Source organism: Alternaria viburni, assembly GCF_023758015.1.
Source record: "Alternaria viburni strain BMP 2772 chromosome Unknown scaffold_1, whole genome shotgun sequence".
In the NCBI taxonomy this organism is placed as follows: Eukaryota; Fungi; Ascomycota; class Dothideomycetes; order Pleosporales; family Pleosporaceae; genus Alternaria; species Alternaria viburni.
In genome coordinates this window covers 628176-651264 of record NW_026055770.1, presented here as the reverse complement: position 1 = coordinate 651264, position 23089 = coordinate 628176, and the positions used below count along the sequence as shown (strand labels likewise).

Here is a 23089-nt window from a genome sequence, read left to right as displayed (position 1 = left end):
GCGACAATCTTCTGCGCATTTGCAGAAGACAGGTGCCCCTACAGCATCCCTCGGTGCCTCAACAACAGCAGTAACGCTGTGCAGTCGGGGAACGTTCCAGCGGTCGCAGTTTGTACCTTCAAAATGACCAGTACTTGACACCAGTCAAGTTTACTGGAGGATGAGGGTGTGTCGATGCCGTCGCTCGACATGCCCATGTTTATGTCCGATCACTTGCGACTGTGGTTGCGCTCCAACCATTTCCTCTTGCACGTCGCGTTGCCGAAATGATACGATCCGCCGTTGTCGGCGATAAACTCTGCGACTTTCTTCCAAGCGACTTTGAGGATCTTTTGCTCAAAGCTTAGCGAGTACGGGCTCTGGAGGTTGCTCTCGATGCGATCAAACTCTTGCTGAACGGTCTCATTCAGGAGCTGTAGCTGTCGATGTGTCAGTCTACTATGACGGAAGTAAAGTCCCAACGGTCAGCTTACATCGATCATTGTCCAGACGGGCTTCCGGACGCGATCCTTTCTCGCCTTGGTCAAGGATCGGTAGCGGCCCCTCAGAGTAGACTCTGCAGGCTTCTCACCGACCATCTTCGACTTGATCTCCTTGTACGTCTCTCCTCTCTTCTTTCCATCGATCAGCAGCTGATCGTTGTGCTCTCGCTGGGCTTGGGCACCAGCACTGCGTGGTACCTGGAACCTATCCTGAATACGGCTGTGGAGACCGCCATCAGGGCATGAAGTATTCCAGGGCGTCGCAGGATACTGCGATGTGTGAGCTTCGTCTGTCGACGATATGCTCGTACTACTGGTTGGATGACTGGAGCGCACAACGTCGCGGGTCCTGAACGCTAGATTGGAGGTGTTATACGCGAAGTTCTCGCCGTACCACGGAGAATGGCCAGCGCTACTAGTCTGAGATCGCGAATAATCTGATCCAGAGTTGTATTCCTCCCCGAAAGAGGCAATCGGTCTTTGGTCCCTTCGGCTAGGATAGCCGGATGGCGCTGTGACCTTGGCCGTGTCCTCGTCCATCCTCGGGAGTCCTGAGTATCCAGTGTCGGCATCTGCGTCGTGTACAAGGAAAGACCTGCAGGGAGGTGGAAGGATGGCGGCGTTGGTGGTAGTCGCTGAAGGTACGCTCCAATTTCCGCATGGCGAAGATTGGTCTAGCATCGACCCTGGACTGTATGTATTCTCGAATTCATCGCTGCGGTAACTCTTTGGCGACAGTGATATGCTCTTGTCCAGGACAGAGCTGTTGGCGGTCATCCCACGAGGCAGCCCATGGAGTTCCGAGGACGGCCAGGGTATTGGGTCGCTAAAGCTCTTCGTGATACTGTTCTGTGTGATGGGCGTAGGGTTGTATGTCAGGACCTGATTCCGGCGGAATTGCGGGTCCGAAATTGGTACGACGTAAGGTTGCGTCTGTTGGATAGCATGGTGCCAGTCGAACGGGGGTGTAGGGACTCCGCTCCAGTGCTGGCCAGATGAGTACGCGAGGTTGTTGGAGCTCGGCGTGGCAGGTGCTGCGCCTGTCGACTTGGTGTCCTCCTGCTCGACCCTCTGCAGTGCATACGGCTGGGTCTGCACATAGTGACTTGCCTTCACAGTTGTCAGTTTCGGTGCCGCAACAGCATAGGCGTCACTTACCATCATTGAATCCGGCATTCCAGTATAGTCAGGGAAGTCGCGAAATTGATCCGCTGAGGTAGGTTCCGGGACGTAGACTAGGCGGGGCTGAAGCTGAGCAAGAGATTGAGGAAGAAGATACTTGCAATCCTGAGGGACTTCTTGAGCGAGAGCCATGACTGCTCTCGCGGCATCCGCCTCTTATGGGTACCCCAAGAGACGCTAACCTTACAATAGTATTGCAAGTCGGCGTGAATGCGCGATTACGCGAGGCCAAAACGGGCGGGATACCACCGCTGTGAAGTGGGCGTGACTGAAGATTGCGGGGTGCTGTCGAGATGTCGAGGCACACGGACACGTTCAGTATTCACAGGAATGACACTCTATCATTCGCTCGACGGACCTGACCGCTTCACGAGATTAGGCGGTGGGGTTGCGGAGTTCGAGCGAGTACAAAGCTCTGCCAAGGTAGGTAGACAACAACGCTAAATCTTGCAATTTCCAGACTTGGTATTGTGAATGGTCGGCCACAAAAGTGGAGGAGACGAGGCTGGCCCTGCTATCTATATGATGCAGCAGTGAGCCCACGCAAGGTACCTAATCGATACACATCATCAGTACGCTAGGCCAGAGCGGTTACGTGAAGAGAGGTAGCCTCACCAGAATGTGCCACGAGATCAGAGGGACCAGGAGGAGCCCAAAGATGGAGGCAATGATCGTATGGACACGCAAACACACTAAGGTCTCTATCGGCGCCCTCTGGCTGGTGGAACGAGTCTTGTGGACAGCGGGGATGGAAAACGCACACGGTGAACTGACGATCCGGATCGTACACCAACAAGACAAAGTGTAAGGATGAAGCCGAAGCCAAATGATGAAACAGGCCCAATCACATATGTTGGGTATGTAGAGGTGAGGGACGATCCGCACAATTATAGTCCAAGACAGCCTCAGAACCTTGACTGAAGCGATGAGACTCACGTTTGAAATACGCCACACCCATGTCTTGCTATACTATGGTACGCGGAGTTAGAGCTTTCGGGTAGACCCGCCATTTCTTTCAATCAGCAAAGTCTTCCGGAATCCGCGCGGAAGGGTAACGGGTTGTCCGTATAGGCTAGACCGCACTCCCTTCGTGCAGATTCATTGGGGTGCGAAAAGATTGTCAGAAGCAAGCATAACTCTCATCAAGCAACAGCACCGCCATCCCGCTACTCCGTGATGTTCAACGTGGCTAGCTCAAAGAAGGCAAATACCATTTGCCTGACGGCTGTGTCGGTCTACACTCCCCTCGCATGGCGGTTGGCAGACCTATAACGACGAGCTGTCAAGCGTCGAGCTGAAGAAAGATTGCTCGTTTAGTGCTAGCTGAGCTGGCGAAAAAAGTTCTACATCGTCTTGTTTGGCCGGCGTGCAGAAGCGAACGGTTATCTGCATGGCATGGCTTGGCAACAAGCCATTGTGTCTGGCGCACCAGTAGCAGACCAGCTGAGATGTCATGGCGTGCAGAGACGCAGGTACGTATGCAATCTGATGCGACGATGTTCGCTGGGTTGGCAGGAGCCTCGCGTGTACTACATGTGTCGTCGATTATGACGCTCACGTCACACATGCGCTTCGCAATCAGCCCTGGAGTACTCCGGACATCGCAACGATATGTTCCCACGACAGGGAAAAGGCCAAATCTGCTGAATTCCCCGGTATCGGCTTGTCGCTGGTGAAGGCGGGGAAGCCTGTAAGTCTTTCCTATCAATACCGACTCAATACCGGCTAGACACTGCACATGCTTCGATATACTCACTAATGTGGCTAGTAATAACCCACGCATACAACGATCCACCTCCGAGCTCGCTTGTAATCCCCACGCCACCGGAAGGCCGCAGTCCAGCGACCGCCTGGTACCGGTGCCCGACCGCAACAGCGTGGATCTGGTCAGGCATGCGCATCGCGTGTGCGGTAAATCCTTTCCGGTGGCGCATGATGCTGCCTTGACAGGTCGCGGAGACTTAATCTTGCATATGATTGCATATGTCTGGGGAAGCTTGTACCCGTCTCCGGTGGCTACACTACCACGCTTCGCCGTGAGTGGTACGAAACGGCGACCGTGCAGCGTGCATGCTGCGTGCGAGGACAGGATAGTTGAAGGTACGATATGTAGGGTTGTGCGGGACGATTGGGACGTTCGAGCAGAGACACAAGTCTGAGAAATCGAGCAAGAGGTGAAAAGTCTGACATGTTGGAAGACATTTGCACTGACGCGCAGGATTGTCTAGACGCACGTACTGCGTAATCCGCCTTTCACCCCCGCGCCATTTCCAAACAATCCCCCACGCACTGGGATGCCTATCAGCCTCCCGAAATCTTCTCGGTCAGATCTTCGCCTTTGCATCAGCCGGCGGCAACAGCTGAACATCCTTCCACGGCAATCCCAAGTACTCCCACATGTAATGGAACCTATATGGAATACCCGTTAGCGCGCCCCACAGCTCTCGAGTGTTCGTTCGCCATGTTTCAACCGTTCGCAGCTCATTCTGTATCCGTTGCGGCATCTCCCCCGTAGCGGGCGCCTTACTGAACATGAATGTACTAGTAAAGACCCAACCTCGTCGACCCACAACGGAACACACGAGCATGCTAAGCAAAAGGCAGGGCCGGAGATACTGATGAGAGAGCACGTACCTATCACTGCCAAAGAATGGTTCTTCTTCCCCTTTCGAGTTACGCACAAGGAACCATGGGCAGCCAAAGGCACCCCGATCGAGGGCGTCCTTGGTATTATCGTTCAGCTGCTGCTTATATGGTGGGCTGTTTGCTTTCGCCATGACTTCCCGGGCTTCGTCTTCCTTTAGACGCTGCTTTAGAACTTCCGCAAGTATCTCCGGTTTACTGACATCCTTGCCGTTTTCCCACATTGCATGGTAGATGTCATGGAAGATAGCGACGAAACTCTCCCCATGTGCTTCCTTCACGTAGCATAACGCCCGCTGTGGTAGCAATGAGAGGATCGGAAAGAAAGATGGTGTCTGCAGATTAGGAACGCCAAAGTGGTGTTTCGCTCGCGCGCCATCATACTGGCTGTAGGTCGCCTTTGCTGGCAGGGTCCACGGCGGCTTGTTGCCTGCGCTGCAGTGTCAGGACTGATTTGGCATAGCGAGTACCGGATTTCCAGGCACTCCACATGGGAGGGGATGAGGGAGTGTTACCGCTGCCGACATTGATACCCCCTAGAAAGACGGGCACTATACTGTATGAAGTCAGTGATCATACTTGCTCTTGGCGAGAGCGCAGTCTCGTTGGTAGGGTTTCAGAGAAGGGACTTCGTCTCGAGCTTTAGGTAATGAAACAACGGGTACTAACTCAATCTCTACATTGTGCGCTTCAAGAGTCTGCTTGTTCCTCTCCAGGTGCAGTAAAGCGTAGTATGAGTATGGAGATACTAGTCCATAATTAGCATGTGATGTCGATCAAGAGGACAGGAAGTACGCACCGCAATCTAGATAGCACGTAATTTTGCCTGCCATATTCGCAATACGTCCAAACGTACGAGATGAGAAATCAAGGCCGTACTTGTAAAGATGCTGGCCTTGTCTTATGCGCGTCGTCGTTGGATCGGCGCACTGCCCAGGTGTCTTGGCTACCGAGGTTAGCATGGCCGGACTCTATCACTAATCGCAACCACACCTCCGCCTTTCAGACCGCGAATGATGCGGATACCCCGGATTCTCGCCGCGCAGCTTATGCGTACCGCAGATGCAGCGCCATACGCATTGACCGAGGTTATAGAATGAATGCTCATTGCAATGTCATGTCTGCATGCGTTTCGTAGGCGCCTTTTGCTGTTAGCAGTAAGCAACAATTCCCCCGGCGCGACATAACCTTCAACCCTACGCAATACGTTCTCTCCACCATGCCAACGTCCAACAAACAAGTCGCACTCGTCGTCGGCGCTTCGCGAGGCATCGGTCGGCAAATCGCCATCGACCTAGCAAAAGACGGCTACGCAGGTGCACATAGCAAGCACCTCCTTCGTCCACAAGTCAAAGCACTAACAACAACGCAGTCGTCGTAGCCGCAAAATCCACCTCTGACGCCTCGAAATGCTCTCCTTTCCCACCCGACCCAAACTCGCCGGCGTCCACCATCTCCACCGTGACCCGCGAGATCCACGAGTCAGGCGGCGAAGCCACGGCCATAAGCGTCGATACACGAGACTATATCAGTATAGAGCGCATGGTAGCCGAGACAATAGCCAAGTACGGCCGTCTGGACGTACTTGTGTACAACAGCGGCGCGATATGATGGGCAAGCGTGGCCAAGACCCCGATGAAGCGGTTCCAGCTCATGCAGCGCGTGAACGTCGAAGGTCTGTATGGCGTCGTACAAGCCTGTCTTCCGCACTTTGAGCAGCGCGATGGGGCGTGGAGGGGCAGGATTATCATTGTTAGTCCACCGATCTACTCGCGCTTCTTCCGCGGGAAGACGGCGTATGCGATGGGCAAGGTGGGTATGTCTGTTCTGACGAAGGGGCTAGCCATAGATTTCCAGCGCGAGGGGAAGAGCGGGATGGCAGTTACAAGCATTTGGCCTGCGACGGCGGTGCAGAGTGCTGCGACGCAGAATATGGCCCAGGAAGATGCTAAGGATCTTAGGACTGCGAATGTCTTCTCTGATGCGGTGTTGCAGATGATCAAGGCGCCTGTGGAAGAGGTTAATGGGGAGTTGCTGCTTGATGAGGATTTCTTGCGGATGAAAGGGGTTAGTGATTTTGAGAAGTACAACTTGGTGCAGGGGAGTACGCCGAGGAGGATCATGCCTGCGGAGTTTCCGGATTTGAGAGTCAAGGAGCAAGATGATGAGGGGAGGAGGGTTGATAGTACGAAGCTTAGGGCTTCGAAATTATAAGATACTTCATCTTTACCCCTAGCACATCTCCACCTTCGAATCCAACTTCCGTCCTGATATTCATGTGCAGTCAGCCATCAGAAGGTGGTTGCCACGTTCTCATGGGAGTAGTATTGAGGTCCATGTTCTCCAGAGCATCTTGCATGCCTGCCCAATATGTCCATGGCTTGATAGGGGCGTTAGATGGATGTCGCACAGTGAGATAATGTTTTCTGGGCATATCGGCTTGATACCACTTACTACCCCAGTTTGTCAATCTATTCGGCCTTGTCAGTAATGTAGTCATGTAACACATTTCCTTCAGACTTACTCGTCTCGTGACTTGATGAACTGGCCCACGGCTCTGCCTCGCCAATATGGGTGACTTTCGGTCGGCTGCCCGTCGGCTTGGTACACTGAGGGATGCGCCCATAGCGGTAATAGCACACCAAGATGGTACCCACGAAAAAACGACTCGTCCTTCGCAACCTGCGCCAGCCTTTTGCCTTCAACAACCCCTTCTTTCTTTCCAGCAACTCGGGCGATCACCGAAGCTGATGCCAGACCTTCTGCATAACCCTTCGCTTCTCCTTCAGCCATACCAACACTGCGACCTTCTGCATGGCATTTCTTCTCAGCAGATATGACCTTGGTTTTCCACTTAGCCTCAGCTTGCGCTTGACTTTCGTTTCGACCTCTCTTTACGCCTTCGGATTCGCCAGCCTCATATCCATCTCTAAACCCTTCAAACCTGCCCTTAGCATATCCCTCATATCGACCAGTTTCATGGCCTTCGATTTTACCAGCATCACGACCGCTGGCGGAGCCCGCTTCGTGAGCCGCTCGCTCCCGCTCTTCTAGGACCTGCAACGCCTCTGCCATACCTTCTGTATGACCCTTGCTCCTTGCTTCCGCACATGCAGCTCGGTGCACTGGCTCCAGTTGATTTTCGACTTCGATGGTTGCGAGGCTTATCGCTTCAGCCCTAAGTGCAGGTATGATCTGCTCCTCTTTTGCCTCCAACCAGAGCGTTTGGACCACTTCAAGATCGGTGCCTTGGAGGTCACTAGCGCATTCAACACGCCATTGGTGTTGTTCATTAGAGAAGGCTTGTCGATCATTGTCCAGGGACCGCGTTGCCATATTCAGTCTGGACTCTGTGTATGTGACTATGCCTTCGCGTGCTTCAAGCATGGCTTCCTGCTCTTTGACCTCCTGCTTCTGTTTGTCTTGCTTACTCCTCAACCGTTCGTTGAGCTGAACAAGCTTGATACTCTGCTCACAGAATGTCTTTTCCCACTTTGAGAAAGCCTGCTCGGGACGATTCTTCCCTGCCACCAAGTTTCTCATATCACGCATAGCCTTATCCGTCTTGTCGCCCAACGCCCAAACAGCATCATAAAGATCTGCGTCTGGTCCAGTGGTATTCGGGATCCACTTAGGTCTCGATCCGCTTTCCTTGGCCTCTTCTTCTTGTCGCGCCAGTTTGGCTTCTCTTTCAGACATTGCTTCGTCTCTGACCCGAAGCTGTATGACATGCATTTCTCGCGCATCTCTAAGTTCTTCTCTTTCTTTGTCGATCTCCATAGTCCTATCTGCGAGCAGCTTTTCCGCGGCTATGCGCTTCTGGTTGGCATCTGTCGTGGCGCTCGAAAGCTCGCAGTCGCGGTTCTCGAGCCATTCGAGCCGAGTGACGTAGGGTAACAACCCGGGAATGAAGTCCAGAATGTCGCGACTGGGTCTAGGCGGTTCGTTGCTTTCGTGACATGATAAGGAGTCTGGATCAGGTCAGTGATGTGCTCTTGTAGCTCGTGAGTGCCAAATCTCGAGTGACGTGACTTACTAGGGCTTGCTGTGACCGCACCACTGAAACCCGTAATTGCCCTCGCAGGCTCTTCTGCATGTGGGAAGGCCATTTCAGACACGTCGTTGCAAGGCGCAGACATTGCTGCTCTCACTCCCGGCTGCGTGACCAGTGTCGCGAAGGACGAAAAAGAGAGGCGAAAACGCTCACTCTGACGTGCAGCTAGGTGACGAGATCGCCTAGAGAGAGTGCTGTACGAGGTGGAGGGACGATGAGTCAAAGCTGGGACACGAAAAGGTGAGACTCAGCGACGCAACAGAACAGGAAGGAGCAATGCTTGGCGCGCAATAGAGCGCGCAAGAAACGCGTCGAATGCGGACCAACGGGGTCGCGCAAGCTAAAAGAAGCTACTAGGGGTCTTCCATAGAGAAGTAACTTTCGTCGCCTCTAGTCCTTGGAGACATGCGTGCTTCATAGGCACTCACCTTCAGTTTGTGCTAATTTGCACGTGACTTGTTGGATTCACCGCGAGTACATCAGTACTGAGGTGTGCAGATGTCCGCACAATGGTATACTCACCAAGCTCTTCATAAGCAGAAAGAATGACGGCACATTTGAGAAGACTGTCTGCCGAAGATACATGCGAATGAAATTACATTAGGGAGAACTTTGACAAGAAAATGGTCACTACATTCGGAGAAGGAAACGGACCAAGACAAGAGACGTGACAAAAGACGAAAAGATGTGAATCTCAGAAACAGATAACTTGACGTTTGTGCATTAGCTCACCCATCTCTCCAGTTCATTCAATCCATTAGACACTCAACCCCGATATTACTCCATCATGACGTACGGAGACTGCCTACCCTACCACCGAGTCCTCCTTCCATCATCCTTCAATCCAGCCCTATGCGAATGCCCGATAAACACCATGCTTGCTTGGAAGAGATTAAATCGCAAAACAAAAAAAGACAGTTCTACTAGTACAGGGAGCGGTCGTAGATGCAAGAATCAGCCATAGAGGGCCGGGGACGCTCGATTGAGATCTTGTAGAAGGGTATAAACGCAGGGGACCTGGTATGTAATGCTCGCTGTAACATGTATGCCGAAACGATATATGCGTGTGCGGAATTCGAGGTGGTGTGAAGACGATCTGCAACACCACGGTTCGATAACAGTATGGTTGCAAAGCTTAAGCGCCTTTGGGATACTTCTGTCGATGAGGCGAGAGGGCGTGTGGTATTTGTCCCTCTAATAGAGGCGCCCTCGGCTGGCCTGGCTTGCTCTGCTGGGCGACGTCCGGCTCCTCTCATCTTCCTCTGGAACGTCACTCAGTCTTGTCGGATGGTGATGTCTCATGCCGACCCACTCATCGCCGTAGCCATCGCCACTGTAGTCGGGTGCACCGCCGGCGGTAGGGTGCCCCTGGCGTGACGATCCCGCGCTCGAACTCGTGGCGTAGGCACCTGAAGACGTGGCAGTCGTGCCGTAGTGTTGCAGATGCTCAAGCTCGCGTCGACGTGCATCTTCTACATCGTACTCATCCGATACTGGAGACTGAAGCGATCGGAACGGGATGCGGCGACCTGAATCATCGCGAATGAAGTTGCCTCTCTCGTCCAGGGCGTACTCGATATCGCCTTCGGACTCCTCCGCCTGAGACGTGACATACGACTGTTCGTCCTCTGGTAGGCCTGACTCAGACTCTTGATGTAGATATGAACCTGGCTGCTGGTAGAACGCCTCAGGCTGAGACATGGCCGGTTGTGCAGGAGCTTGCTGTGCCTGAGACGTGTAGTATGGATACTGTAATGGAGCAGGGGCTAGTGACTCGTCCGCAACCGAAGAGCCACCAGGTCGAGAGGAGGCGGCGGATGCTGCACCTGATGGGACGTAGGTTCCTTGAGCCACGTGTGCGGGAGGTTCGGGCTCTCGGTGCGCATGGCGAGCGCCTTCCGTGAAGGGATCGGTGTCAGTTGGTGACTGACCTTCCTCATACGAGTAGTGCTGTTCTATACCCGAGCCACTGCTCTGAGCACCGGCGTATGTGTCGTCCCCATGTCCTCTCCCTTGACGACCCATGTTCTGCGCCATTGGCACCACCTGTACTCCGCCGACCAACGTAGGCTGCCCTTCTCTGAGTGAGAACGTGCGATCACGTTCCTCTTGCTCCCGTCTTCCAAGCTCCTCCCATGCTCGGCGTGCTTCCTCTTTCGAAATCTGAAGCTCACGCTTCATCTCCGACACCGCTCGTTCGGCGTTCTTCTTCTCGGTGGCCATGCGTTCCATGTTTGCCTCAGCCTCAAGTCGAGCCTCCTGCTCCGTGTTGATTTGTTCCGTCAGTTGAGCCTCGCGCTCTTGAGCTCGTTCCTGATCCTGGCGATGCTCGTAGAACCATCTCTGGAACTTGCGCTCGGAGGATGCGCGTAGGCGCTGCAGCTCAACAACAGCATGGAAAAGGTTGGCTCCAGCTGCAGACAGGTCGGTGATCTGGCGCGACATTTGCTGAGCCAGCGGCTCCCTGCGAACTTCATCGGTATTCTGCTCAAGCCGCCGTATCCAGTAAGAGGTAAGACCTTCCCAATGCGAGGATAATGTTTCCCAGCGCTCAAACGCATGTGGGAAGTTTGATGTGGTTGACTCGCGAACCTGTCCGGAGGACGAGCCTGGCGGAGGTGGTGGGCGTGCTGCAGCGGTGGAAGGGCCTGCTTGCGATGAAGCGGCCGTGGCGCCAGACGGTCGCCTCGCATGCCCTGAGCCAGCTGGCCGTCTGCCTTGTTCCGCCGTCGTCGGTAGAGCTAGATTTGCCTGAGCGGGTCGAGACTGCTGCTGCTGTGCTTGCGAAGCTGCCCGGGGTCTGGATTGCGATGCGCCAGTAGTGGTCTCCTGCGCTTCGCTCATGGTGTTTTGTGATGGGATCGGCCTCTCTGGCTGACGAGGCACTCCACCCGATGATGTCGGGTATTGTACATACTGGTCGCCAGATCTCAGAGCTGCCGATTGGGGCTGCCTCTGGGTCCCGGGCTCCGTTGTTGGTGCTCCAGCTACACCAGAAACAGCTTGAGCTCTTCTTTCTGCGCTAGCTCTCCTGCGCTCCTCTTCAGCGGCCTTCCTTTGTTCCTCAACTTCAGCCCGTTGCCGTCTGGCGTTCATGATCTGCGTTGGCGTGCGTATGTTGGACCTGTCAACGGGCACAGGACCGCCTGTTGTGCGCGCGCCGCCATTGGCAGCGCGGCCACTTGTTAGATCGGACATGAGGGAGTTCTCTTCGACCAGATCCGGGGTGAAGGGATGTGGAAGTCGGAGTCCCTCTTCGAGCACAAAACGTATTGCCGAGGCAGTACGTTGACTGACGCGAAGGGCGGGGTGAGGCTCGGCGTAGGAGGTCGAGCGAGGGCGAGGTGTCTCGAAGCGAACGCGCTGCTGCTGTTGGCTCGGATCGACAGATCTCGTGCGCTCGAAGTTGGGCGTGCGGCGAAGACTGTTTGCGACGCTGCCGGTCGAGCTCGATGCTCTCGAGCGATTATGCTGCGTGCGATAGAAGGCCTCGGCTTGCTCCTGGCGTAGCTGGAGGGAGGTTCGGTATTCGAACAGTGGCGCTGGGCCGTGGCGGTCGTGGTCTCGTGAAGATGGTTGTTGGAAGGGTAATATGTTGGCGAGCTCAGATGGGTCGCTGGACGTCACCGCGAAGTCAGGGACTCTCACTCAGGCCCGATTGCCCTTGCGCCGTCGAGGGGCACCCGCCGGGTTGGAGAAGATACCCAGCGGCTGGTTCTCTTGGGATTGGGTAAGCAACGCGCGACGGCTTGCTTATATCGAGAGGCACGAAAGCTGGCTGGAGAGGGTAATGTTAGAGACAGAGACTGCGGGAGGGCTAGCAGAGGAGCCATTGCTGCGGTGCGCCCTAGCAATTCCGCGCGCGAGGTAGGGTGGTTGGGAGGAGGTGAAGGGCTGGGAGGTGGCTGGGACGCTTCGTGAAATCAACTTACACCTCTCACCGACAGTCCATGAAACAGCCAATGTACGTCTCTGGATGCGCGATTGGTGACTATGTATGCGCTGCGCTGCGCTGTGCTGTCGTCGTGGTGCTGGTGGTTGTCCAATGCCTCGAGTTCTGCTGGCAGTGCCGAAACAGACGTCACCGGACGAAAAGCTGGCCCTCAGCCCCAGCGCTCGGAAGCGCGGCGCCTGCTGCAACGCGCGGGTGGGTAGAAAAGAGTGACGGAAGAGACAGAGGGTCTCGTCTGGATATGCATTGAAGTCGCGCGGCTGAGCAATCGCGGACCTGTGGTAGCGCTTTGAGCGCGAGCGGAGCTTCACCCGGGAAGCAAATACGCCAAACGCTGATATTTGCTGATGTGGAGTCGCACTGACCGACGTGCAGCGAGATGCATGCAAGCGACTGCACTGGGACGAGGATAGCGGACGTCGAGTTGGTGACGGCTACGATCGATTGCCAGCGTGCCAGCTCATCGTGCTTGTTCTGCTAAACCTGGCATGGGGCCAAGGTACAGCGCGAGCCGGAAAGCGGAAAGCCCATCGCCGTCATGACCGGCCGAACGAAGCAAGGCATTAGAAGCCAGCAGTCCAAGATTACGAAGAAGTCATGTAGTTGATAGCTGGAGATTCATTTGGCTCACGGCCTCTCTCATGCTCGTGGTCGCGGTTACCTCATCGCACCTGCCCACCCGCATGCGCCTGCCAATCAGCCGAGTTGTGAGGAAGGAGCGGCCCGTCTCCAGCGGGTCAATCGTCACAGCATCTGGCCACGAGCGACGTGCCTCTTCAACCTGACAACAAGCCGCCTTCTCCAAAGGCCTGCGTCGCAACGACCAGCTGATGATGAAGTCGTTCGGTGTCTTGCACAGCCAACAAACATTCCATTATGTCCACCCCTGGAACCCGCATACACGACATGCGACTCCCAGCCTCGCCTATGCGTTAGACCCATGATCCTGCAGCAACGGAAGAACAAGGAAACATACTGCAGACGTAACGTTCACTAGACCCACAGAACAGCTGTCATCGTCAGACGTCGCCCGTCCCATTTGCGATGAAAAGAGGACGGCACACTTTGCGCACACCGCCTCACAACCTGAATCGCAAGCACATCGGACCGAGGCAGCAATCGGAGAGCTGTAGCACTTGCAAAGACGCCGAGATGTCAGCAACGATGGAGAAGCATCGACACAGCCAGGTTGTGGGATGTGATTTTATTCGTGTAGATCCTAGGAAAGGGCCAGACTCTGGAGTGAGACCTAGCTACAAGGTTATTCCCAAATTCCCTTTTCCAAGGCTTCCAAGCGCCAAAAGTTCCGCAGGCGCGTCGTGGTATCGTAGTTCATCCTCCGCTCCGTCTTGACCCAAGTCCAAACCGTCAGTCGTTCGTCACTCGCCGGCCGCGGTCCGCCGTCTACCGGTTCCTATGGAAGTCAAGCAAGGGTCTTTGGGTAGGACACATTTGCTGCTGCCAGCAGGTCCCATCCATGTCTCCTCACTCCCTTTTGTCAGCTGCATGTTGAAAATAATGTCGGAACACCAAAAGCAAGCAGAACGCTGAGCAAAACCAGACCAGGTTCAAGAAGCAGCGCCAGAACCAGAACCAGACAACCAATCCCAAGATCTTCTTACCTTGTGCTTGAAGCTACCATCCTTGACGGCTGTCGCAGGTTTTACCGAGGCTTCGTCGATGTCTGCGGGGAGGATTTGGTCGAAGCTGCTATCATTGGAAACGATAGAGTCTTCGGAGGTCGCGCTGTCGACGAGTACCAGGCTCGCGCCTGTCGGAGAGGTTGCGCCAGAAAAGGTGTTTCCGTCTGCGACAGGGCTCCCGGTCGTCGCGAGAATGACGGGTGTCTCGCCATCAGTTACGGGGAGAGAAGGGGGACTTGCAGAGGACACGGCTTCTTGCGGCTGCAAGTGGGAGGTGACAGCACTGCCTGGGGACCACGGTGACTTAGCTGAGAAGTAGCCGTCTTCTTTGGCTGCGCCATCTAAGGCCTCGCCTAGGTCCTTCATCTGGAGAGACTCCTTTGTTAGCGGTATCGGGTCGCCACGGTCATCGAATACCCCAGTCCAGCTCGGCCATTGGATCAGACAATGGTTCTTGACAACCTTGCCCTCTCGACTGTGTGGATTGCGAGAAGTCTTTGGGGCTCGTAGACCGCTATCCACGCAGTCTTTACCGCAGGTCAACAATGCGATACGAGAGAGCTCTTGTTCAAACGGTAAGTAGTCGACAACGAAGCCGTTCAGTTTGAGACACCTAACAAGCGAGTCAGTCTCATTCCAGTACATCCTGGTCGCCTAGTCGCGCCACGTATACATTTGGGATATATCTCGGTATATGGCGCTCCGTTTGGCTCATGACCACCTTTTTCTTTGGAATCATTCCACTTACCGTAACGGGAACGGTATGGCCTCCTCCAGTCCAGCCGCAATACGTCCTTTGCGCATGCTGAAGTCATCGAGGTACTCGCCGGTACCGAAGGAGTAGTGTAGTACTCCCTTCCCGTCTATGCCCCTGCGATGTATTAGTGACAGTACTGTGCGGTACTCCGGATGTGCTCATGTGGATGGGGACTCACTTGTACTCCTTTTCTTTCGAATCTATCTTCGGAACGGTCAAGCCACGGACGTCTGCAGCCTTGTGCCAATGGTCTTTACGCACAATCGGAGGCGCCGCCATGTCGAGATCCAGGACACGCATGCCAGTCTTGGACGTGTTGCGGAAGACAGTCTCCCAGTAGATGGACTGATAAGAGTCATGCATGTTAAACAGGCGAAGCTCCTCAAGCTCGGTGTGCTGGACAAGAGGCCTCATCTCCGCCGGACTGATGTATGACTTGTACTCATTCTCGCCATCTTGCTGAAGGCGGACAGGCTGGCCAAGATCGAGGACAAGCTTCGTAAGCGAGGTGGACAGCTTTGTCCAGATGACGGCCATGAAGGGCAGATCTGAGATCCAGCTGAAGCCTGTTAGCCAGTAGGCTTGCTGCGAGAAGAGGATACACGTACGTCAACTCCTTCAGCGCAGGCATCTGTTCAACGAGCTTCGCGATTTGCTCGCCTGCATCGTGCCAGTTCTGCTCGGACTTGGTGGACCAGTGCGGCTGTGATGAAGTTAGCTTCATCGCCGCCATCATTACCGACTCCTCTTACTTCGTTTGCATAGCGCTTTTGCTCCTCGGGCGCACTGGCTTGTTCGCTATCTTTCTTCGCTCGAGCCGACTTCCACTCGCCAATGACGTAGAGCTTGGTGACTGGAACAAGGCGATCATAGACATTGATGAGATAATTGTCTACTTGCGCATTGACGTGCTTGAGGGACGAAGTGACATTGCCATTCTCGTCGCGACCGACATTGAGTACGTAGCAGGAGTCGTCAGCGCGATCAGCAGCGAGCGCTGTCTCGAGGACATAGGGACCTAGGTTGTCCTTGAACTCGGCCATGGTCGCGATGCGCGAATGTATGGTTGTTGATTGTTTGTAGTAGGTGTAAGTGGTCGAATGCAGGTGCGTGGAGAATTTTGTTACGACCGGTCTCGAGATTGTTGCGGTCCAAGTCGAAGGTGACGCGAGATTGGGGTCGAGCAGCTCTGATAGGGCTGATAAGAGTGTTTGCTATATAGATAGGAAGGCGCTCACGGTGAAGGTGCGACACAAACGATGACGTGAATGCGTCTTCGTCCGTTTGCAGGACGTGCTCAGTGTTCGCCGCAGCATGGCTGGAGCACGTGAATAGAATATGGTGAAATTGGGAATCCTGGTCGTTTGATTGGCCGGACTGCGACACTGCGCAACCATGGGAAGGTGCCCAAGTCGAGAGTGGGAAATTGCGGTGGGTGACCGAGCGCAACTTCTAGAGGAGAATGAGACGGCTCTTTATATACGCGAGTGGAAGGTTTAATGTCAAATGCACATGCGCAGCATGCGACAACACATGATCAGATATCAGTGTCATGTGGATATGATGTTGCGTTCTTGGAGGAGCGAGAGCAAACAAAAGTAGCACAGAGATGGACATCGCGACTTCGTTACCGAATTTTGAGGGGACAGATCTTGGGGGTTACCGCTTGAGAAGTATTTTCAAGATTGGACAACGTATGCGTAGCGAAAAGTTTGACACAGTATAAAATAAGAACTCTCACCTTTCTCAGGTCATTTTGTCCGTGCTAGCAACGACTTGGACCGCGATTGAGGCATATCTGCTGTAGTGATCAGGGTATCTCGAATGATTAGATGTCTACAGCTCACTTACTATCAGTCGCTGTGCGATAGTGAAGAATGCGTCAGATTACTAAATGACAAGCCTTCAACTATAACGCATTGTCTAGATCTAGTGAAATATCGCTGCGAATAGCTTCAGTATCATATCATTCTGATGTCGCAGAACGGGAACAAGTCTCTTAGACAGCTAGTCTATCATCACCCGTCCTCATAATCGACATACTATCATGTGCACGTATTTCAGATTATCAAGAACGGTCGGTTTATACATTTTGGCGCCTGGAAGTTACTATACACGTCTTCATTCCCTTTGCTTTAATTATCCACACTCTTGAGCTCTTTTACAAGAGAGAGTAGCCGCCGGAATCACTTGAGTCAGAGAAACAAAAGGTGCCCACTATTGCCGTACCGCATTACGTGTACCTTGGGATAGTATCCTCGAAGCAGTTGCTAACGCGCGTTAGATCTGTTCAGTATCGAGGTACTTGTGGAAGAAAGCGTCTATCATGGGACACCTCAACTCGATTCACAACACCACTTCCCTTTATCCTCTTCTCCCATTTGCACTGATCGTACATCTACCAAGCCAGAGGAATAAAGTTCAACAGACCTGAGTCGCTCAGTACACTCTAAGTCCAAGCACAAGTTTAGCTGCATGCACCGACGACGCATCGTATACCTTAACAAGTTAGTTTGGCTCTTCCACAACAAATCTTGGTGCCTGAATTCACCCTCCAATGAACATATACAATGGCTACCGGACAAGAACGCCGAGCTTCGTCAGGGAAATCGGATCGAGATTCGACTTGCTTTTTGCTCATCCATGTGGAGGGGCGTAACCAGGGTTCGGGCTGACATTTGACATTGCTTTTTCGCCCGATCTATCAGCAACGTGGTGGCTTCTACCAAGTGATAACCCGCTTGCCCTGGCTGACCCACGTGCTTGGTCTTAGTATACCCGCGCGGTACGGTACGGGTACACAGTTTCGGCCAGCTTGTGCTGCTCCTTGTACATGGCTGAAGCAACCCGACCAGTAGCATGGTCTACCCGAACATAGCAGTGACCTCCGCGCAGCGACACGACCTCGTACCGACATCTATTGTCTGCACAGAATGCAAGCAGACAGACGAGCCGCTTCCAGCACGGGGCCATTCCAAAATGTGGCATTACTGCCCAGGTGTGACGTGCGGCGTCTAAGCCTTGATGCCTCTATAACGCATGCGGATGTGCGAGACCGCCTAGCTAGATGCTATGAGTTGACTCAATATGTTGGTTATATTTCAGCGCATGTTGATTGCTGTGGAAATTTCGTATCATGGGCCATATCTTCGGCCCCGGATTTGCAACGGATTTGCAACGCAGTCGCATTGGGTCGGCAATCGGATAGAGCTCAGGCGGCACGAATCGAGATTCAGGTTACAGGATTCTACGGGTGGACAGTAAGCCTGCGCAAAAGTCGGTGACGAAGGGCCTAAGCTGAGAATCGACAATGTGTGTTCCTCGAAATACGCTCCTTGTCGAAGTAAAGAAAAGAAAAGGTGTGGACCAGACCTTTCACCGCGTGTCGAAGCAGACCGCTCTTCGGAGCTTTTACCACAAATTTGTGGGCAATAGCGCGATTGGTTCGGAATTCGATAGTGATATCTACCGTTGTTGATGCCCAATATCAGCCACATAGATCAGAGTGAGGCGCTAGCTACCCCACAGTAATGTAGCCACGATCCGAAGCTATGACTATGGGAACGTCATGTTTCCCTATCGTGTTATTTCTCGACACGGGTCTCGTCCCGTGTGAAGCAATGCTTTTTCGAATCGACGTTCCTCCATGCGACAGGGGAAGATTCCCGAATCGCTATGCTTTTGGCAGCCGTTGGACGACCGTAGTGAGGCGAAATTGGCATGCGTTAGCGCGCACTGCAGGATAGTACAGCGTGCTATTGGAGTGGAGACGCCGACATTCCAAATATCTATACTTACCCTGTGTGTGCCACGTGGAGACCGAACATATCAGCCTACTCGACGATGGGACATGAAGGTATATCGAAGGCTGTCAGCTCCGCGGGCCTCTAGTGATAATCCACGGCTACCTAGATACCTACGCATCTTCGTGTTTGAGAAATGACCATTGTTCTGCGATCGGAGCAAGTATCTCAAGATGCTGCGGTCGATTAATATTCAACAAAATATGACATCGTCGTCCGCCGACCGCCAGCTATGGTTACGCTTCATGTACGCGTCGTATCGAGCGTCGTTGCAACGATGTTAGGATAGACTGATAGGGTGCTGAACGGGAACCCGAGTCAAAAGCAAAGAAAGGCATGCAGCCCCTCCGTAGCATGGAACATCGCGAAATCTTGAACTGTGGTCGCCCAACATTAGGGCTGCATGCCCAGGTGGATTAGGCGGTCGTTGACATGCGGACGGCGAAAGAACCTGAACGCCTAGGAATGCACCAGAACACGATGAAAATCTCACTCGTGGCAATGCCGACGAAGGAGAACGTACATATGTTGACAATGCCATTGCGCTTCCATGCCTCAAGGGCTCCTAACGCGGGGCGCCTCATTCAGCGGGGCGGCGTTCACACTTCTCCACATGGGCCACCAACGAAGGTAGGTGCCCAGTCTAGTAAATTATCCGTCTCGAGCCGCGCGTGCCACCAGCCGCGACGAGATCAGAGTAGGATGCTGCAGTCGCTAAAAAAGCAAAGAAGACCTCGGGATGGTTGCATACACAAGGGTGGATGTGCGGTAGATGGGATGAGGTCTGACATGTGGGTCCTAAGACGAGATCGGAAACACCCCCCACGCTAATCTAAGCGCCCATTCTAGTAGTACCACCGGCAACGCGACCAAACTCCTGACTATTTGATGGAGGATGTGACAACTCATGACACTCATATGTTGACTGCGCCGTCGGCGTGATCATCCCGCTGTAGCGGGAGTGGCTGTTGCCAAGAGAGTGGCATGGAATGACCCAATTTCCGGGTCAGTTGTGCATGCATAGGTTATGATTTCATGGTTTGTAGCGTTATGCGCCCCTTACTGGTGAGAACAAGTTGTGCAACGAGCCCATCGTCCTACCTATCTATCAGAGTGTCGGCATGCCGAACAAATCCGACGACGTTGGATGACCAAGCAGCTGCATTCGAGACCACGATGCTGGATCTCTCTTGGTTCTTGCTGGATCGCGCAATTTCCCATATCTGACATCGGAGTTTGTTACACGTTGATAGGTAAAACAGGCGTCTAAGGTCGCCAAGAGAAGAGGTAGGAGCGGTAGGAGCTGAGTGCGATTGAAACACATAGCTGAACGCTCACATCCGTGTCGTGCAGAGCTTTACAAAAGCAACATGATCGCGATTTCCGAAAGACAGTACGTGGAGTGGAAAATGTATGAGAGTTGGACTGTTTAATAAATTACTACTTCAGGAGTTATTACATGTTGGACAATGTGTACTGCAGCGGGTTGTCTGCGAGTGAGATCGTGGCGTTTATTGCGCAATACCAATCATGGGTCTGTAGGAGGAAGCGCGTGCTCGTTGTTTCCGGCTCGCGACAAAGTGCTGGTGGCAATATTGGCGTTGCTTGGAGTATGTGATGCATTCGGAGTATGGATATAGTGTGGTAGCACCATAGTGCCAGTTTCGTCAAATCCGGCCGGTGTGCTGTCTAGCGTTTGTTGCCTAGCGATATCGAATGACGATCGGATCGAATGGCGGCACCATCTGAGGGTCAAGGCCGTGAAGCGAAGATCTTTGGCAGGTGTGCTGGAAGTAGAGATAGTGTGGGCTCATGCCGAAACGGAGCCTTCTGCAACTCAGACACTACGTGAAGTGCGACCATCTCTTATACCAACGTTAATTTTATAATCTTCTTCGTCCTCCGATTCCATTGAGTGGTCGACAGGAAAACTTCTTAACCCATTCTCTAGCATCCGGAATGTTTCTGAGTAGGCCTTGGAAGGGACGGCGTCCGGTTGGATGAGGAGCGAAGCAACGTCCATCTTGATCGATCTGGGATAAGGAAGGTCGTTCGGATCTTTGACGAACCAACTGCGGTCTTGTGTAGTGTCGTGCTTCCGTACATGATGCGTGGCGAGATCCGAAAATCTTTCGTCTAGGATCTTGCGTAGCACACGCTCGACTTGCTCGTCCGTAGGCCCTTGTATGTTCTGTTTCTGTTCCAGAACCAGGATACGTTCGTGCATCTTCCGAAAACACAACTCTGTTCTACGCATGAACTCGTGGCTACCACTGATGAGCCTCAATGCTTGACTAGGATGCGGAATGCGCTATGCTTACTACCATGCTGCAATCTGGTCGAAAGACTGATTGATCTTCTGCACCTGGAAGGTAAACGACATGTTTGATCTTGATTAGGATTGAAAAGTAAGGAGTAAACTGAGAGACTGGGTTGTGGAGGCTTCGCGAAAGTTGGCATTCAAGTGTAAGGACTTGAGACTGGAGAGACATGTATATGAAAAGAACCAAATATGTACGGCAAGGAAGCGAACTCTGATATACATGTATGACCCTTGCAGGCGTGAATCACAGGGATACGTTTCAGGTGGGACCAACACGCCGCTTCTGATATGCAGTCAGGTGGGTAGCGCGGCAGGGTCCTCGGATGGCGGGAGACTTTGATGGGCCGGTCGGCCAGTGGGGGATGTAAGGTGGACGCCCAATCAGGGTCACGCAAGTATGCGGCTGTCTAAGTCTCCCGAATGGAGAGTTTTGGGGTCAGATACATATACCTAGGTGCTTGTCGGATTACATGCAAGACGCTGACCGAAAGAGAGACCGCGGAGAAGATCGTTCAAAAGGACGTTGTAAGCTGTTCGGGCGAAGGAAAATTCCAAAGTACCTACCTATGGAAGAATGGTGACTGCCTCTACGGCATACAAAGTCGAGGTGGCAGGGGCGTGCCATGGACACCGCCCCCATCGCCATGATCGACAATGCTAGCGACAAAGGTACGGGGTCAGCGTTGAGTGGCTCGCGTGTCTAGGCGTGCAAGGTGTCCGAATATTGTTGTCGACCCATTCGATCACAGGTTGCGGCCACTTACCGCAAAGCAAAGGCGAGCTCGCGGGAACGGGTTTCTTTCCCAGCGGCGGTGCATGCAATGCAAGCCATCGAGTCAATCCGGTTATGGCCGTGCCCCTAGGCCAAGGCTGTCGCATCCGGTTTTCTTTTCTCCCACAGCTTTCTCGTTGTTCTGCCTGCGTAACGCCTGCCGATTGGTATCTTCAGCGACACTGGGAGAAGCTGCCGGTCGAGCTGCGTCATCCGATGTTTGTGGATGCTAGCAAGGCTGTCAAATTGTGTTTGCTGGTGCCAGCTGGTTTGCACGTGCGTCATGATGCCGCTAGACTCAAAGCCGCTAGACCCGCTCTTGCGTATTAGGTAGCGGGCCTCGGGAACGACTTTCGATTTCAGGGCCACTCTCGTCATCGGTCAACATCCTGCAAGCGAAGCGACCGGGCACGTTAATCCCGATAAACACCAGTTCCCCCTAGAACACTGCCGATTCCTAGCTCGGAAAGCTCAGAGTCAGTATTGTCAGGTGAGGTTAGAGTTGCGTACAGCGCAGAGCCAGCGCATCGCATCTGGCCTCTGACAAACAATCGGCGATGGCATTCACCATTTAGTACACGCGCTGCGCCGCCTCGTTACCTTTATTGACAACGTATTTGCCTAGTCAGTTGCTAAAGCAGGGTTATACCATGGCGAGCCACTCAAAATGACTCCGGCATGTACTGACCATCTCAAGTACCGACAAGGCATCTTCCTGAAATTTTCATTCAATCCATTCAACAGCTTTCTCTAGAATTTGTTAATTCCACCTAGAGAAAAATGCCAAACTTTGTTCATATCTGAACATGGCTACTGTAACAATATCTGTGAGTAGTTGTGGCCCTGGATGATCGCTGTCCGAAAGTTGGCGGTATGTATCCGTTGCAAAATGTCAGCATACATCCTGTGTGTATGCATTTACTTCATGCATCTGAGCACAACGTATACACACAGACGACGATCCGCTAACAATTGACAACGCTGAAGGGTAAGCTGCGCTTGTTGCAGCCTGCATGGATGCATATCGAAGCCTGGTTCATCGCTTACCCAAAGATTACGCACACACTCACTGAGGCCTTACGATCCTGTTTAGAGCTATCGCACCTCGACTTCGACATCTTTATCGACCGCAGGACTTTGTTAATGTGGACTTCTCTCGCTTACGATAACTGGAAACGGATCGACAAGGTCGAGGTGTCGACAGACTAGCCCACCAGGACACCTCAGCCACTTCTACAGGGCTCTCATCCGTGCGCGTCGATCGCCCGTCACGACGTCCAATACCCCAGTGCATTCTTCGGAAATATAACGGTCTGCCTTCGCATACGGTAGCGTGGCACCGCTGATGGCCCTCAAGCATCAGCGGATTACATGGCGCCATTGCTGAGCTGATAAGTCGAACGATTCTCAAACTGACAGGGCTTAAAACTCCCGACTGCAGGTATCTTAGCGCTTTGTGACCCGCCGCTTGACATCGG

The 23089-nt window shown here is 53.3% G+C and overlaps 7 protein-coding genes across 7 annotated transcripts; 2 read left to right on the top strand and 5 right to left on the bottom strand.

Annotated features, from left to right (window-relative positions):
* Positions 1 to 209: 209 nt before the first annotated feature.
* J4E79_000235 (uncharacterized protein) lies at positions 210 to 1796 on the bottom strand (the record flags this gene model as incomplete). The annotated part of the gene is made up of 3 exons (XM_049349152.1): positions 210 to 419; positions 474 to 1592; positions 1641 to 1796. The coding sequence occupies 3 exons, from the start codon at positions 1794 to 1796 to the stop codon at positions 210 to 212; spliced, it is 1485 nt and encodes a 494-aa protein (XP_049215939.1).
* A 2192-nt stretch (positions 1797 to 3988) lies between these two features.
* J4E79_000234 (uncharacterized protein) lies at positions 3989 to 4531 on the bottom strand (the record flags this gene model as incomplete). Its single annotated transcript, XM_049349151.1, has 2 exons — positions 3989 to 4073; positions 4299 to 4531. The coding sequence occupies 2 exons, from the start codon at positions 4529 to 4531 to the stop codon at positions 3989 to 3991; spliced, it is 318 nt and encodes a 105-aa protein (XP_049215938.1).
* A 995-nt stretch (positions 4532 to 5526) lies between these two features.
* On the top strand, positions 5527 to 5918 carry J4E79_000233 (uncharacterized protein; the record flags this gene model as incomplete). The annotated part of the gene is made up of 2 exons (XM_049349150.1): positions 5527 to 5623; positions 5680 to 5918. 2 exons carry the CDS (start codon positions 5527 to 5529, stop codon positions 5916 to 5918), a joined length of 336 nt encoding a protein of 111 aa, XP_049215937.1.
* A 24-nt stretch (positions 5919 to 5942) lies between these two features.
* Positions 5943 to 6521, top strand: J4E79_000232 (uncharacterized protein; the record flags this gene model as incomplete). The annotated part of the gene is made up of 2 exons (XM_049349149.1): positions 5943 to 6119; positions 6165 to 6521. 2 exons carry the CDS (start codon positions 5943 to 5945, stop codon positions 6519 to 6521), a joined length of 534 nt encoding a protein of 177 aa, XP_049215936.1.
* Positions 6522 to 6827: 306 nt separating this feature from the next.
* J4E79_000231 (uncharacterized protein) lies at positions 6828 to 8446 on the bottom strand (the record flags this gene model as incomplete). Its single annotated transcript, XM_049349148.1, has 2 exons — positions 6828 to 8278; positions 8344 to 8446. 2 exons carry the CDS (start codon positions 8444 to 8446, stop codon positions 6828 to 6830), a joined length of 1554 nt encoding a protein of 517 aa, XP_049215935.1.
* A 1109-nt stretch (positions 8447 to 9555) lies between these two features.
* On the bottom strand, positions 9556 to 12194 carry J4E79_000230 (uncharacterized protein; the record flags this gene model as incomplete). The annotated part of the gene is made up of 2 exons (XM_049349147.1): positions 9556 to 11977; positions 12169 to 12194. The coding sequence occupies 2 exons, from the start codon at positions 12192 to 12194 to the stop codon at positions 9556 to 9558; spliced, it is 2448 nt and encodes an 815-aa protein (XP_049215934.1).
* Positions 12195 to 13574: 1380 nt separating this feature from the next.
* On the bottom strand, positions 13575 to 15756 carry J4E79_000229 (uncharacterized protein; the record flags this gene model as incomplete). The annotated part of the gene is made up of 6 exons (XM_049349146.1): positions 13575 to 13727; positions 13936 to 14569; positions 14705 to 14827; positions 14892 to 15272; positions 15322 to 15416; positions 15466 to 15756. The coding sequence occupies 6 exons, from the start codon at positions 15754 to 15756 to the stop codon at positions 13575 to 13577; spliced, it is 1677 nt and encodes a 558-aa protein (XP_049215933.1).
* Between the last annotated feature and the right edge of the window lie 7333 nt (positions 15757 to 23089).